Source organism: Sardina pilchardus, chromosome 16 (genome assembly GCF_963854185.1).
Source record: "Sardina pilchardus chromosome 16, fSarPil1.1, whole genome shotgun sequence".
Classification (NCBI taxonomy): domain Eukaryota; kingdom Metazoa; phylum Chordata; class Actinopteri; order Clupeiformes; family Clupeidae; genus Sardina; species Sardina pilchardus.
The window spans coordinates 22,813,147-22,827,515 of NC_085009.1; the positions used below are offsets into that span (position 1 = coordinate 22,813,147).

At 42.1% G+C, this 14,369-nt stretch overlaps 2 protein-coding genes across 2 annotated transcripts; one reads left to right on the plus strand and one right to left on the minus strand.

Annotated features, from left to right (window-relative positions):
* Positions 1 to 1,302: 1,302 nt before the first annotated feature.
* On the minus strand, positions 1,303 to 8,163 carry LOC134060258 (caspase activity and apoptosis inhibitor 1). The gene is made up of 6 exons (XM_062516900.1): positions 8,002 to 8,163; positions 6,584 to 6,781; positions 6,052 to 6,136; positions 5,295 to 5,352; positions 4,886 to 4,953; positions 1,303 to 4,115 (listed from the first exon to the last, which is right to left on the minus strand). Exons 1-6 carry the CDS (start codon positions 8,101 to 8,103, stop codon positions 3,571 to 3,573), a joined length of 1,056 nt encoding a protein of 351 aa, XP_062372884.1. The 5' UTR covers positions 8,104 to 8,163; the 3' UTR covers positions 1,303 to 3,570.
* A 1,406-nt stretch (positions 8,164 to 9,569) lies between these two features.
* On the plus strand, positions 9,570 to 13,230 carry LOC134059605 (piggyBac transposable element-derived protein 3-like). The gene is made up of 2 exons (XM_062516048.1): positions 9,570 to 9,611; positions 11,386 to 13,230. Exons 1-2 carry the CDS (start codon positions 9,570 to 9,572, stop codon positions 13,228 to 13,230), a joined length of 1,887 nt encoding a protein of 628 aa, XP_062372032.1.
* The last annotated feature ends 1,139 nt before the right edge of the window (positions 13,231 to 14,369 follow it).

The following is a 14,369-nucleotide window of genomic DNA, read 5'->3' on the forward strand; positions in this document are numbered from 1 at the left end:
GGTAAGCAGTAGACAACGATGAAAGCTATCATAATTGAGACTTGAAATCAGAGCTTAAAAAAGGTTATTTTATTCACTCTAAAAAAAAAAAAAAGGAAAGGAAAAAAAAAAGGGGGGGGTGTCTTGGCTTATGAGCAACGCTCAAAGTTAACAGCAGTGCTAGAGAATAGCACAATTATTTCCATATTTATATGTCTTTAAAGAAGCGAAGGAACGAATGAGAGAGGGGGGGAAAGTGGATGAGCCTTTTAAATGCAAATACCCAAGAGGCTCTGGTGCACTTGCCGAAGTTTCATTGGCTCCCAGCGGAGGTCGTCGCGCTCTGAATCTGCATGTAATTGCATCCGTCCCGACCGCGCGGTTTTGTGGGAACAAAAGCGGGCTTCCGAGGAAAATGGCACCCAAAACAGTCGCGACGCAAGGTGATCGTGACACGGGCTATTTATTTCATTCCCAGAGGAAGAGGGAAGAGGAGGCACTCAAGATTCATCTGAAGACATGTTTTTTTTTCCCTTTCATTCTTCGTGTGTGTGTGTGTGTGTGTGTGTGTGTGTGTGTGTGTGTGTGTGTGTGTGTGTGTGTGTGTGTGTGTGTGTGTGTGTGCGTGTGTGTGTGTGTGTGTGTGAGAGAGGTGAGTTGAGGTGGAAACTTACAAGTTTGACTCTTTCTACAACCATCATCATCATCCATCGTCCATCACTGATGAGTCCACCTTTGTCTCCTTTCCCTGGACTTTGAGGCCTCTGTTTCCTGTATAGAGCACTCTGGTTCCTCTGGTGTCTGGACTTTGAGGTCTCTCATTTCTGTTTAAAGCACACATACCTAGTAGCACACTAACACATAGTAGTTAAGCACACACAAACCCATATACACAGTACAGGTTGAATCACTTGACATTCTTATTTGAAGACCTTATGACCAATTAAATTTCCTCCAGTTGCTAGTATCTGAAGAGAGACGATAAGAAAATAACTGCCTACCTTCAGAATTCATACTGAAGTGGCTGGAAGAGGGGCGACGAGAGTGTAAGTGCAAACAATCACAGAAAAATAGCAAGCTAATCATATTTGAAGACTTATGGCCATTAATTGAATTGGCGGGCAAAGTGAAAAGTTGGCTAACAAGGCAAGTCAATTTTTAACTATGAACTATAGCCATTATGTGGTATATGAGAAAATTGAGTCAACACATCATCAGTTGATTTTCATACCCATTTTGCCTAAAGTAATTTCCTGTGTATTAGCCACATTGTATATAAGCTGCAGGGCTGTTGTTGTATGCAAGTTAAAAGGGAAAAAAAACCACATTAACACCATATTAACTGCACCAATGTATAAGCCGCGGCTAATAGTCGGGAAAACGGTGGTTATTAAATTCAGTCAGTCTTTGCACTTCACTCATCATTCAAATTGGTGAATTATTTATTAAACTTATGTCCTCTTCAGTGTAGCAACTTGCAACTATATAACCACAAGTGAATTTCACAACTACAGAGAGTGTACACATCATTTTTCACTACTCAACAACTGCAACAGGTCATTTACCAACATTTGAGATTACTTCCCCCAAATGTAAGTGTTACTGTATAACAGCAGATCCCAAATAAACACACTGAACAGACTGTAAAGAAACTATTCAGAAGCAACCAATCAGATTACATCACATCTGAAATTCAGCTTCAGACTTCATGATTAGGAGGTGGTGGCACAATCACCTCACCAAATGTGTAGGGGGTTTCAAAACAGCACCATTTTCAATGATAGAGCCATAAAGGAGTGTGACACTACACTCTAGTGGCCACCTAGGGAAATGCATGCAACATAAGGACCATTGGGCAACAACTTTGGCATAACCAAGGAACCAATATTTCTATGATTTCTTGGTTAAATCAACCAATCATGGGCCAAATAAATCACAGAGAGAACATTGGTGAGTATGTCCTCGACTTTCAGAAACATTGCTGGTTTGCTTTTGTTAAACTCACTTAAATACTAGCCAATGTGTGTGATTTCTCCACGTCTGTACTGATTTTTGACAAACCACACAATAATTCTCTTTTCCAACCCATAAGAACTGGGCATGATTTTTTAATCAAACATATTCATATTGTCTTCAATGTAATATATGTTTTTTTCAACAACATATTTACAATAACACTTAACAAGTGTAATAAAGGCAAGAAAACAGAGATTGAACCAAGGAGCTTTGGGTGATTTAAAAACAAAAATAAGAATTAAAAAAAAAAATGTCCCAAATAAATTCTTCTTTGCAATATGTTAATGGGAAACAAAGTTAAGGCAAAGTAAATCTCTGGGGTAGCTAACTAAATATCACTTTAAAACAGATCCAATCATTGGCAGAGCAAAAAAATAAAATAAAATAAATAAAAAATAAAATAAAAAAAATCAAAGCCACCAAAGTACATCCTGTTCAGATTGTCTCATACCGGTCTCATCTCTCCTTATGACCATCAGTGGCATAACAGACATTGTTTTTATTGAGAAGAAAACAGAAAAAAACAAATGGAGAAAATGTAACTTGATTCATTTAAGATCATAAGTTTCCACCAGTGATGGCTAAATATATGTAGGCCTACTCTAATTCCCAAGCCCATGCACATGGTGTAACTACTCTGAGAGACATGTGACCTTGCCTTGTCCTCTTTGACCTTTGAAGCTAGCGACTGAAATCTAATACACCTGATCTATCTATGATCTGTCCTTTTAATCCAAGCTAAATTGATGAAAGAAAAAAAATATATATATATGAGCAAAAATTAAGAGCAGAGACACAGGCTCTACTGTACAAGCGTACAACCCTGCCAGGTCTCTAAGGTCTGCGTTTGAAATTATCACTGACTGGCACTAGAAATGCAAGGGACACTTTCATACACCCTTTCAATACAGCATACACACAACCTCAGGCTAACTTCATCATACACCCAACACTCTGTTAGCAATAACAAAACAAGTAACTGAAATTGAACTTCATAGAACTGAAATTTCTTCAACGGCTGCCTGAACGTTAACAAGTTCCTGGGCTAGCTTTCGTTATTGATGATCTGGCTTCTTACCATCAGATCTACTTAACCAAACTTCAAAATATCCTTTGGGCTAGCCATGTACGTGACTGATCGCCTGTTTCTCTGTAGATACTGGCCCACACAATATGCATCGTCAATATTCAGACACACGGCTCAGATTTTATCAGTGGTGGCCCTCTCCATGTAAAGCCCTGTCTACAACTCACCCTTCCTCGTTGTCAGATAACACACCTGTGTGATGTCCTACAATTAAAAGCTGATGGGCAATCTAGAATTGAACAATTGCAGGACTCATCGCATGTGTAAAAGCTAACATAACTATAACCTTCTGCTTGTTATGAGGGACTGGGACTACTGTAACTCCCCCCCAGAATGCATTGCATATTTATGAAGAAACTCCTCATAAAGTCATAGGCTGACAGAGCTGCCATGATGTTTCCAAAGGGTTCCTAATCTATGGTCATACCCTCCCAGAATGCAGCACGCGTGACCCAGGATAGGGTCACCTCGCGGGCCCCAGGGACAGGTCATGGGGCCAGGGCCTGCTTCTTGGTGTCGTTGGCCTTCATCAGGGCTTTGATGGCCCGCGCTCTCATCTCCAGCTCCAGGAGCTCCAGCTGCTGGGCCGAGGGATGAGCGACCGCAGCTGCTGCCGCCGTCGCCGCCGCCGCCACCGCAGAGGCTGCTGGGAAATCGGGCTGCGCGGGCCGCTGAGGGCGGGGCTGTGCGGGTTGCGCTGCTCTCGGCGGCGGCAGCGGCAGCGGCGGGGGTTCGGCCGGGACGGACAGCGCGAGGATCTCGCTGACGCTGCGCTCGATGTCCTGCTGGAGCTCCAGGCGAGGCTCGTCCTCCTTCTTCTCCGCCTGCTCCATCTTCATCATCTTCTTCTTCACCTCCTCTTCCTCCTCCTCCTCCTCCTCCTCCTCCTGTGCCGGTGGGGTTGAGGGGGGAGCTGCTGCGGACTCTTCCTCCGCCTCCTCCGGGGACTTCTCCTCTTTGGGGCCCTCGATGTCACTGTCGTCGGCATCTGCGTTGATGCTCAGGACATCGCTTTCCTCCCCAGACCCTCCACCTACACGTTAACAAATAAGCAAAGGGTTGTTAGATAGATAGAGAAATAGATAGAGAAATAGATAGATCCAGAGAGAAGTTTGCATGGAAAAAGTACAAATGATTACAGGAGGACGTGAACAGACTTTATTACACTGTATCATACTGAATATTGTCACTTCTCCTCAGCCTGTCAAAAATCAGTGTCTTTTTTGTTTTATTGCCCAGCCCTTGTGAGGAGTAAGGCTACATTCAAATTTGCCATCTTTTTCAGATTGCAAAACCGCTGGCAACAAAAAGCAGCTGAGGCTGAGGGTGTCTTTTGCTACCATAACAACATGGGCTAATCTAAAGTTAATGTTAGGGAACACCCTAGTTATTCCACTGACGGCAATAAACATAAAACACTGCCCAGACAGACACACTGCTGGACACGTCCGGTGTTACTCCCCAGACTAATATTATGATGCACTTTAAAGGAGTGTTCCAGAGCAAAAACAACCTAGGGTCTACTTTCAGAAGCTAACAGATTCAAACCGTTGTTTGTCATATCAGCTCCCTGTGTTGAAAGTAAATTATAATAAGTCTCTCCACTCCTACCATCTTAATTTCTGCTGGTTGTTATTGGATACGGATGTCTGACTCCTCAGCTTGTACTTGGTCAGCCGTCACAAAATCACTTGCCGTAGGGCGCTGTTTTCTAAGGAGTAGGAACTTTTTTTTCTAACTTTAAAAAGACACTCTGAGATACAGAAAAACAGCCCTGAACACATAACAACCACGAGCACTTACTTTGCTTGAGTTCCTCCACTTCGCTGTTTTCTTTGGCACTGGAGGTTGAGTCGACGTTGTTGTCTTGCCTTGATTACGGAGCATAAGATAGACATTAGATAACACTTCAAGCTGAACTGACCCACACATTGTGGATTTTTGATATGGATTTAAAGGATGGATTGTTAGGCGTTTGGTTGGGGTGCGCACATCCACAGAAATAATCCAGGTGCCGGACAAAAATATAGATAATGGAATGGATTGGTCCGCACACTGGGTAGGCTCCAAAAATACACTTTATTTAGTATAAAAAGGCATCGTTTCGTCCCACTGCGGATCGAAACGTTGCCTTTTTATACTAAATAAAGTGTATTTTTGGAGCCTACCCAGTGTGCGGACCAATCCATTCCAAGGATGGATTGTTACTCACTGGCTATCCGCAGCAGTGCTGCTCTTGTTTTCAGCATCGGGCTCGGACACCTCTCGTCCTAAGCACAGAACAAAAGACTTCTGACATGTCGTATAGAGCAGGGGTTCTCAATGTTTTTGGTTACAAGGACCCCTTTTAGGGGATAACATTTTCCAAGGACCCCCTTGTAACCGTAACAGTTAACCATTCGTATTCTCTGAAGCTGTGGCCGGGTCCACCATCCCAAGTTAATGTGGGTAGGACCAAATAGACAAAATTTGCTTGTTTTATGGGTGAAAAGAGCATCATCTTCTTAAAATGTTAACTTTATAGTTTCAAGCAAATTATTTCGCAGACCCCTTGGCTATGGGTCACGGACCCCACTTTGAGAACCACTGGAGAGTGCAAGCCCGCTATGAGAAAGGCGCTATGAGAATCTTTTTTTTTTTTTAGTTTAACTCGCGAGCTCGGGCCAAGCCACACTACCACATGTGCAGGGCTCGCCAGGTTGCCCTTGACTACCAGATTTTGTTGGCTGTGGAAACCAAAACCTGGCAACCACTTATAAAAGTTAACACAAGTGTGGCTGCTGTAATAAATACAATACATGTTACATAACTCCTGCCACATTCCATCCCGACAGTTGGGCAACGGTAATACATTTTACCCAAAAATAAAATTAAAAAATGAAGATGGAATATCCAAGGAATGTTCCTGAAGTTCCTAAAGTCAGTATAGTGTCACCATGCACATGCTGTGCCTGGTTACTGCTTCTCACCCTCCAGGATTTCCAGCAGGTTGTTGGGAGAAAGCTGCTCCAGTTGTTCCCCACACAGCTTCTTGATTTCTTCAAATGGCACATCCTTCAATAGAGGAAAAGAAAAACAGGTAACATTCAGTCCTGTCTTCACATTCATGGGTTCAAAATGAAATGGTAGGCCTAATAAAAAACAATGCCCAAACAATGCCTTAAGGACAGATAAACCCCTATCCTGTTCCTCAAAGAAATCCGTTCCAAGACTTCCAGATTTCCAGGAGTTCCGGACTAACAGCAGTCTTGAGAGTGCATCAGGCCGCTGTTGACAAACATGGGGTGCCTCTCATGCAGCGTTTATACGTCCTCCCTCGCTCCTCGATCCTCACTGATCTACATAAAGCATGATGGGGGGTAAACAATGGGAAAGTCTATCCAGTGTTAGTTATAGATCAGTGGGAATGCCCCTCGAGGATCGAGCATCGAGGATCGAGGAGGCATGTTGAGAGGCACCCATGGTTAGAAAGTGACTCAACAGGCACAGACTCTCATCTACCTTTAGCTCATCCGGGAGCATCTTTTTGAGTTTGTTCTCGCCTAGCACGCGGAAACATTGCTCCAGCATCTCCGGTCGGTCGGATACGTAGGCACTGATGGGCTTGAAAGGCACGCTGAGGTCCAGTCCACCCTCCTCGGTGTCACTGGGCTCCTCCTGAACGGGCGCCTCTGCTGCCTCCGGCTCCTCCTTTGCATCCTGCAAGCATCAGAATCAGAATCAGAATCAGAATCAGAATCAGAAACAGAATCAGAAGTCAGAATCAGAATCAGCTTTACTGGCTAGGTTTGTGTAACAAACAAGGAATTTGACTGCGGTTAATCTTTGCTCTCAAGTGCAACATACAACACTCAACAATAGCATAAAAAAACAGTAAAAAAGAATAAGGGCTGTACGTTAGGTATAAGAATAAAGGAATAAATGCAGTATGTACATTTACAAATAAATAGATGCTATGGGCGGCCTTGTTGTCCCTGTCAATGTATACCATGGTCGTGGACACCCCAACAGGCACAGGCAAGACACAGGATGCAATATACAATCGAAGAGAGAGTGGGATTGGTGGTGCATGATGAATGTTGATGAGTAGTCATGATCAATATTGGGTCATTCCACGTCAAATCAACCAGAGCACACGCACTTGCGTCTCAAAAAAAATCTGAAAAAAATACCATGCGTGCCTATGTTACCCAGGAGACACTATGTACAATGTTTTTGCGCTAAGATCAATACTTTTCAAGTAACAGCCAGTTTTACGGGGGAAGGGGGGTGTCAAATTTGTTCTGCCTCTCTTTTTTGTCAAAGTTCACAAGCTCATTGCTCAAGAACTAGAATCTGTAGGAGGCTCAAATTTTGCAGGCTGGTGCATAAATAGGAAGAGTATGCAGTAAAATCATCACGAGTAGTCTGGATGATCCTGCATGGTCATAGCAGTCCCTCAAAGTTGATCAAAATTGTATTGGAGTTCTTGGCTGGGCTCTGTTTACCATTTCACAGAGTGTCTCCTGGGTAACATAGGTGCACATGGTATTTTTTTCAGATTCTTTTGAGACGCAAGTGCGTGTGCTCTGGTTGATTTGATATCGACTCGTTACAACTTTGTAAGTTCCTCGCGAAATCATAACCTAGCTAAAGCATCTTCATGCAAGTTCAAATTTAACTGAACCACCTGCCGTTTGTCAGCAGAGCCTATGGTTCAACTTTCACGCTTAGCTCAAATATTAGCTAGGGTATGGCAGGATATAGATGACTTGAATTTGACTTGAAATACATGGCAATAGCAGTCATGCAGTTATAATAGCCTAGTACAAGTGTATTAACAAAGTTGTGAAGCTTAAAAACAGACGCTCGTGCAAGCAGGAAGGCGGCTCGTGCTGTTCCTAGCTAGGATAGGCTGTTCTTAGCATCGCTAACTTTACCTCGACGCTGGATTCGGTGCTTCTCCGTTTTCTATCCACTTCTCGTGACTCTCCCTGAGAGTGTCTTCTTTTTTTCTCCTTGACAGACTTTTTACCTAGCATTGTAAATAGTAGCAAATACAACAGCAAAGAAGTTCTACTGATGACCCGTGTATCACTTCAAACAGCTGTCGCGTACTGATTACGAAAACATATAACAGCCAATCAGGTTCAACGTTGAGCATGCAGTGGAATCGACGTGACTCCATGTTGGAGAGGTCAAACTTTGAAAAGGGGCTCTGAGAACACTCTTTATAGTGGAAAGTTAATTTACTTGGGTTTTAGGGTAGGCTATGTAGAGCGATTACTTGATCAACAACTGGTCTCAGCTATAAACAACCTATAGGTCCTAGCTATGCTAAATGGAATATTCACCTTTTAAACGCTTATTTAGGCTACCTTCAAATTGTCTTTATAAAGGTGATCTTGCAATAGGCTATGCCTTGCCTACCTATTACTGTAATAGGCCTAAGTGCATCTGATGGTAGGGCCTAATTGATGTTCAGATAGCAGTGCAATAGACAAACACTAGACTAATATGTTAATAACTTAGTGATAAAATAGGTTAGACTTCATGTAAAACCAGAAAAGGTTGCAAAAGTACTAATTTATCATTTTATCTTTAAACCATAGCCTATATAGATGATATAACACATTTACTACTGACAAAACATGATTAATTCCCTTAGCCTATATGATCTCAACCAAGCTCACAAGTTCACTTCTTGAAGGACTGATAATTTGATGTAGGCTACAATTAGTCAAATTTAGAATTTTATTTTTCAAAATTTCAGTAACCCAATTTTACCTGAAATCTGAGAAATAACCATTTCTGAAATGGTAGGCTATTAGCTAAAACTGGCTCTTCAGAGAGAAAGATCAATGACATTATTAAAACGAATAAAGCACTCAGAGAGTGCAGACTTCCGCCAAGCGCCTCCTGGATCCAGACGGTGATCCAGATCACTCCTAAAAATGGTTTCTTCATGGGTCATTTCAGACCTTTCCTGAAAATGTTATTGAAATTCATCCATAAAGTTTTGAGTATATCTTGCTAACAAACAAACAAACAAACAGACAAACAAACCCTGATGAAAACAAAACCTCCTTGGCGGAGGTAACAATGCCTCCGTGCTTCAACATTTATCATTTTTTAGGGCACACTACCATGGAACAATAAATAACTAACACTTCTTTAATTTCTAAAAAAAAAAAACATGCTTTATTCCCAGATCATTGAAAGCATTGTTTGTGTCTACAGAAAATAAATGTGGTTTTGTCATGGCATCTGCTATGCCTCTGGCCACAGCATTTTCCACTTCCAGATGGGAAGCTCTGAACTTGGACGAGTGCTGTGCTTGTATACTGAAATGCTTTGCAAACACAGACCTGCTCTGTCAGAGGCAATCAGTTAGTCAGTTTGTCAGCACCAATGACTTATTCCTCAGCTCTGTATTCCCGAGACCATCTAATGCTGTGTGCTCTTATCTACGGGCTGCCACTTTGACAGGCAGAGGCTCTGACAGATCATGACCTCCAGAATCCTACAAGCAGATGAGGATGTTGTGTGGGTATGCTCACACACACACACACACACACACACACACACACACACACACACACACACATGCACAGAGACGTGCACACACACACACACACACACACACACACACACACACACACACACACACACACACACACACACACACACACACACATACACACACACACACACACACACACACACACACACACACACACACACACACACACAGAGACACATGTGCACCCATATAAACACACCTATACACACACACACACACACACACACACACACACACACACACACACACACACACACACACACACACACACACACACATCCACACACACACACAGACCAATGCACAGCGTGCACACTAGAGATTTTTTTTCTGAAATTAAAGGTGCTCAGTGACTGACAACTGCGCATCAACCACTGTTTCCTCAGCTCCACTGAATGGACAAGACGAAAGGCCAGTTTGCGCCAGGACCTCTGACTTTAGAGAGATGGCATGAGCACAACCCTTTACAGTAAAGCCTGTCAATCAAAGATGACAAAGATGTTTTGACGAATTAGAAGAGGTTGTGCATAACCAAAGAGCTATCATGAACTTGAGGCATGGTTGTGCCCTCCACCATAAGAAAATCTTGAACTTAGAAATACCCACTAAAAATGGGCAAATTAGAACGAAGCCTTACTTGTTATGTAAAATATCGCAAAGCCATTGAAGTTCAATTTACCCTTCCAGAGCCACGCCCTAAAACCACCACAGGCCAATCATGGCTTAGCAAACCGTAAGGCAAGCGAGGCCAGGCAAGCTTTCAAGTTTTTGCCATGTTAACCTAGACTGCATAGCCTGTGGACCATTAAGGGCATTTATTTGGAATAGAATGTTTATATTGAATTGAAGAGGGAAAAGAGTAAACAACATATTGTCTCATCAGGAAGATCCCAAGTAACCTTTACTGATGAGTGAAACATTTGTAAATCTCTCAAATATTGATAAAATGAATAGCTATTTTTTCTTCAGTTAACCCTTTATGGGGCAAATAACCATATATAGTCACTTCCCCACACATTGAAAATTCCCTCCCCCTGCCTCCATTTGGAGTTGTAGAGTCATGTGGTTTTTTCTCAGCCAATCAGGGAAGTTCAAGCTATCTTACAAATATTGACATCAGAGCATCTGACCAATCAGCAGTGGACTGCAGCACCTCAAACACAACCATCTGGCAGAAATCAAATATTTGGGATTTTTGAACCTGCCTAAACCCTCAGCTATCGTTATAGCATCAAAACTAAACATGGTAAGTTGATGTAACTCACACATTATTTGGTTGAATAGTTGTGTTAAAGATTGAGATCATTATTATTTGCATAGCATTTTTAAAAATTAGCTTACTGTTTGGCTAAAAACTATATGCACTATATTTGATCATATGCCCGGTTCACCTAAGACTAGCATGAGTGGCCAAGTGTCCATTTTTAGACATATGCCTTATTTATGTATCTTTTTAATATAATTAAATGGCATATACAGGTGCTTATTGTTAGTGTAAGACCTAGTACTGTGTGAATTTATTTTAATGACTCAATACTGGTTAGTGATAAAACACAATTATGAGCAAATATAAGTGATACTTACAGTATTTTAAGTTGTATTTTCTGTTTTTATTGTGTTTATACTATGTATTCGATGGCAATACTCTTTTCAGTAAATCTACATTACACTGATTTATTTGTGAAGGAAAACAGGTACAGAGTTAGCTAAATATTAACTTAAAGGCATATTCCTTTCACAGCTGACTGCCCGGCTCTTTTATGGGAAGAGGGATACCATTGTTCCCATAGACCCTGCCATCAGCGACGATGATGATAGCTCAGAGGAAGAAGAAAACGATGTAGCAGATCCGGACTTCCTTCCATCCACCCAAAACCTGGACATTGATGGCCCTTCTGCCAAAAGGCAGCGCAAGCAGCTTGCAGTGGAGGTGCTTGAAGATGAGGACCTGGACGCACCGGGACCGGCACCAACAGCAAAGAGGCCCACCAGCAAGAAGAAGCCAGCAGCCCGGCGAACCCTCTGGAGGAAGGTTGACCTGGACAACCCACCCCTGCCTGAATACCAGCACATTCCCCCTGACTTCATCCAAAGTCCATTTGATTACTTCAGGAGGTACTTCAGTGATGAAGTAATCTCGCACATAACATATCAAACAAACTTGTATGCAACACAGATGGACATCAACACCACCTTTGCCACCACTGAAGATGAAATTATGAACTTTGTGGCAATTCTTATGTACATGGGGATTGCTGAGCTGCCCGCTGTGGAGGACTACTGGGCACTGGAGACCAGGGTCTCACAAGTTGCAAACGTGATGTCATCCAAGCGGTTCAAGTTATTGAAGAGGGTTGTCCACTTCAATAACAATGCTCAGATCCTCGGTACCAATGACCGTTTCTTCAAAGTCCGGCCATTGTTCAATTATCTTGTTACTGCCTTCAGAGGAGAGCCAGAGACCCCAAAGCAGTCTGTTGATGAGGTGATGGTTGGCTATAAAGGCAAGACTGCTGGCAACCTAAAGCAATACATTAAATGCAAGCCAGACAAATGGGGCTTTAAGCTATTTGCCAGGGCTTCTCAGGATGGCTTCATTCATGACCTAATTTTGTACCAAGGGCAGACAACGCTTGAGGCCCACGGTGTCCCTCGAACACCTGAACAACAACAGATGGGTGTCACCAGCCAGACAGTATCTGTCTTGGCCAGCACCATGTCCTCCTCCGGCCCAAAAACCATCTTTGCAGACAATTACTTTAGTGGCCTAGATCTTGTGCGATACCTCAAGAGCAAGAACTGCCGGTACACAGGAACAGCCAGGGACAACAGGATTGGCAATGCTCCACTCAGGTCCATGAAAGACATGATGAAGAAGGCTGTCCCTCGTGGTGCCTGTGACTACACCAGCAGTGATGATGGGATCCTACTTGTCAGGTGGAAAGACAACAAGATTGTCACTTTGATGTCAACAGACATGGGGGTAGAACCTTGGTCCACAGTCAACAGGTACTGCAGTGACACCAAGAGAAAAGAACAAGTGAGATGTCCATATCTCATCAAGAGCTATAATGCAAACATGGGAGGGATTGACAAGAATGACATGTTGGTCCACCTCTACCGCACTCCCTTGAGAGCCAAGAGATGGTACATGCGGCTCTTTGCATACGCCATTGATGTCAGCCTCACGAATGCCTGGATAATGTATAGGCGTGACAGCAAGGCTCTGAATGTGAATGATGGCCTGTCACTGAAGCACTTCAGGATCGAGGTGTTCAAGACGGCCAGTAGCTCAACATCAATGACATCTCGTCCCCGCAGGAGCTTAACACCACTGCCATGCAGCTCTGCTGATGTCCCCACGCCTATCCGCGGACACCGCAGTCATGCGCCACACTACTCTGTGCGGTTTGATGTGTCACTGTTCCATGCCCCTGTCTACAGCAGCAGCCGCCAGACCTGTAAGCAATGCAGCAGGAAGGGGAACATCATGAGGTCAAACCTTGTCTGCAGGGTCTGCCAGCTCCACCTGTGCCTCAATGCTGAGCGCAACTGCTTTGTCAGGTACCATGAAGCAGTTGCCTAAGTGACTGAACTGTCCTGGCACAAGAGAAGAATGAGTTCATTTTGCAGTGTTCCTAAATGGTCTATGACAGTGGCCAGTATTTGTGCCTCAGGAGAAAAAATGTTTTATAGTTTTTAAACATGTACTTTTAACTATGATCTTCATGGCTGCTGATATTTTATGTGTTGTTTAGAATTATTTTGTATTCATAGGGTATTTATGATTTGTCATTTTTTCTGTGATCATAATTTGATCACATATCATTATTTATTTACAATTTCTATGACAATTATTTTTTTTAAGCAGTTGCCTCAGTGACTGAACTGTCCTGGCACAAGAGAAGAATGAGTTCATTTTGCAGTGTTCCTAAATGGCCTATGACAGTGGCCAGTATTTGTGCCTCAGGAGAAAAAATGTTTTAGAGTTTTTAAACATGTACTTTTAACTATGATCTTCATGGCTGCTGATATTTTATTTGTTGTTTAGAATTATTTTGTATTCATAGGGTATTTATGATTTGTTTTTTTTCTTTGATCATAATTTGATCACATATCATTATTTATTTACAATTTCTATGACAATTTATTATTTATTTAGACATTTTATTATATTTTTACTAACATTTTGACTGTTACTGTTGTAACAAGTGGGCTTGTTATTGGCTCCAGAAATGGTTCTGAACATTCTGAATGTTTTAAATAAATGTTCTTTGCACTTTGTGTGTGTTTTTCTCATATTTTTAGATTTCACTCTTTGAATTTTTTTTTTACCTGAGACGGGCAAGGACATATATATGGTCACTTCATTGACCTCGATTTGCTATGCAAAGATGAAAGATTTTTTTTTTTTTTTTTTTTTTTTTTTCTTTCTGAGACCTCTGCCATTAACTTTCTGCAGTTAGAATTGAAAATTTCCAAAGATTTCAATGAGTGCCCTATAAAACTTGTACAGTTTACATCAGGTAATACAACTAGTGTAAAACTAAGAACAAATTCTTATTAAATATACAACTCTTTATTTTATTGATAATTTGAATGGATGAACTTGCTAGAAAAGTCAAAAGGTTATTATAGGTGTCCAAAAAGAAGAAGATCATTTGAAATGAACAAATGTCAAGTGCATGGCGCAACCAGGTAAAATACTGATTTGTATGTGTTTAA

Excerpts from the sequence above, each read along its gene's own strand:
- LOC134060258 (XM_062516900.1), bottom strand. The coding sequence starts at position 8,103 with ATGCTAGGTAAAAAGTCTGTCAAGGAGAAAAAAAGAAGACACTCTCAG. Across the intron at positions 6,137-6,583 it reads TGCTCCCGGATGAGCTAAAG|GATGTGCCATTTGAAGAAAT; the intron begins GTAGATGAGAGT and ends CCTCTATTGAAG. Across the intron at positions 4,954-5,294 it reads AGCACTGCTGCGGATAGCCA|GCAAGACAACAACGTCGACT; the intron begins GTGAGTAACAAT and ends TCCGTAATCAAG.
- LOC134059605 (XM_062516048.1), top strand. The coding sequence starts at position 9,570 with ATGACCTCCAGAATCCTACAAGCAGATGAGGATGTTGTGTGG. Across the intron at positions 9,612-11,385 it reads CAGATGAGGATGTTGTGTGG|CTGACTGCCCGGCTCTTTTA; the intron begins GTATGCTCACAC and ends TTCCTTTCACAG.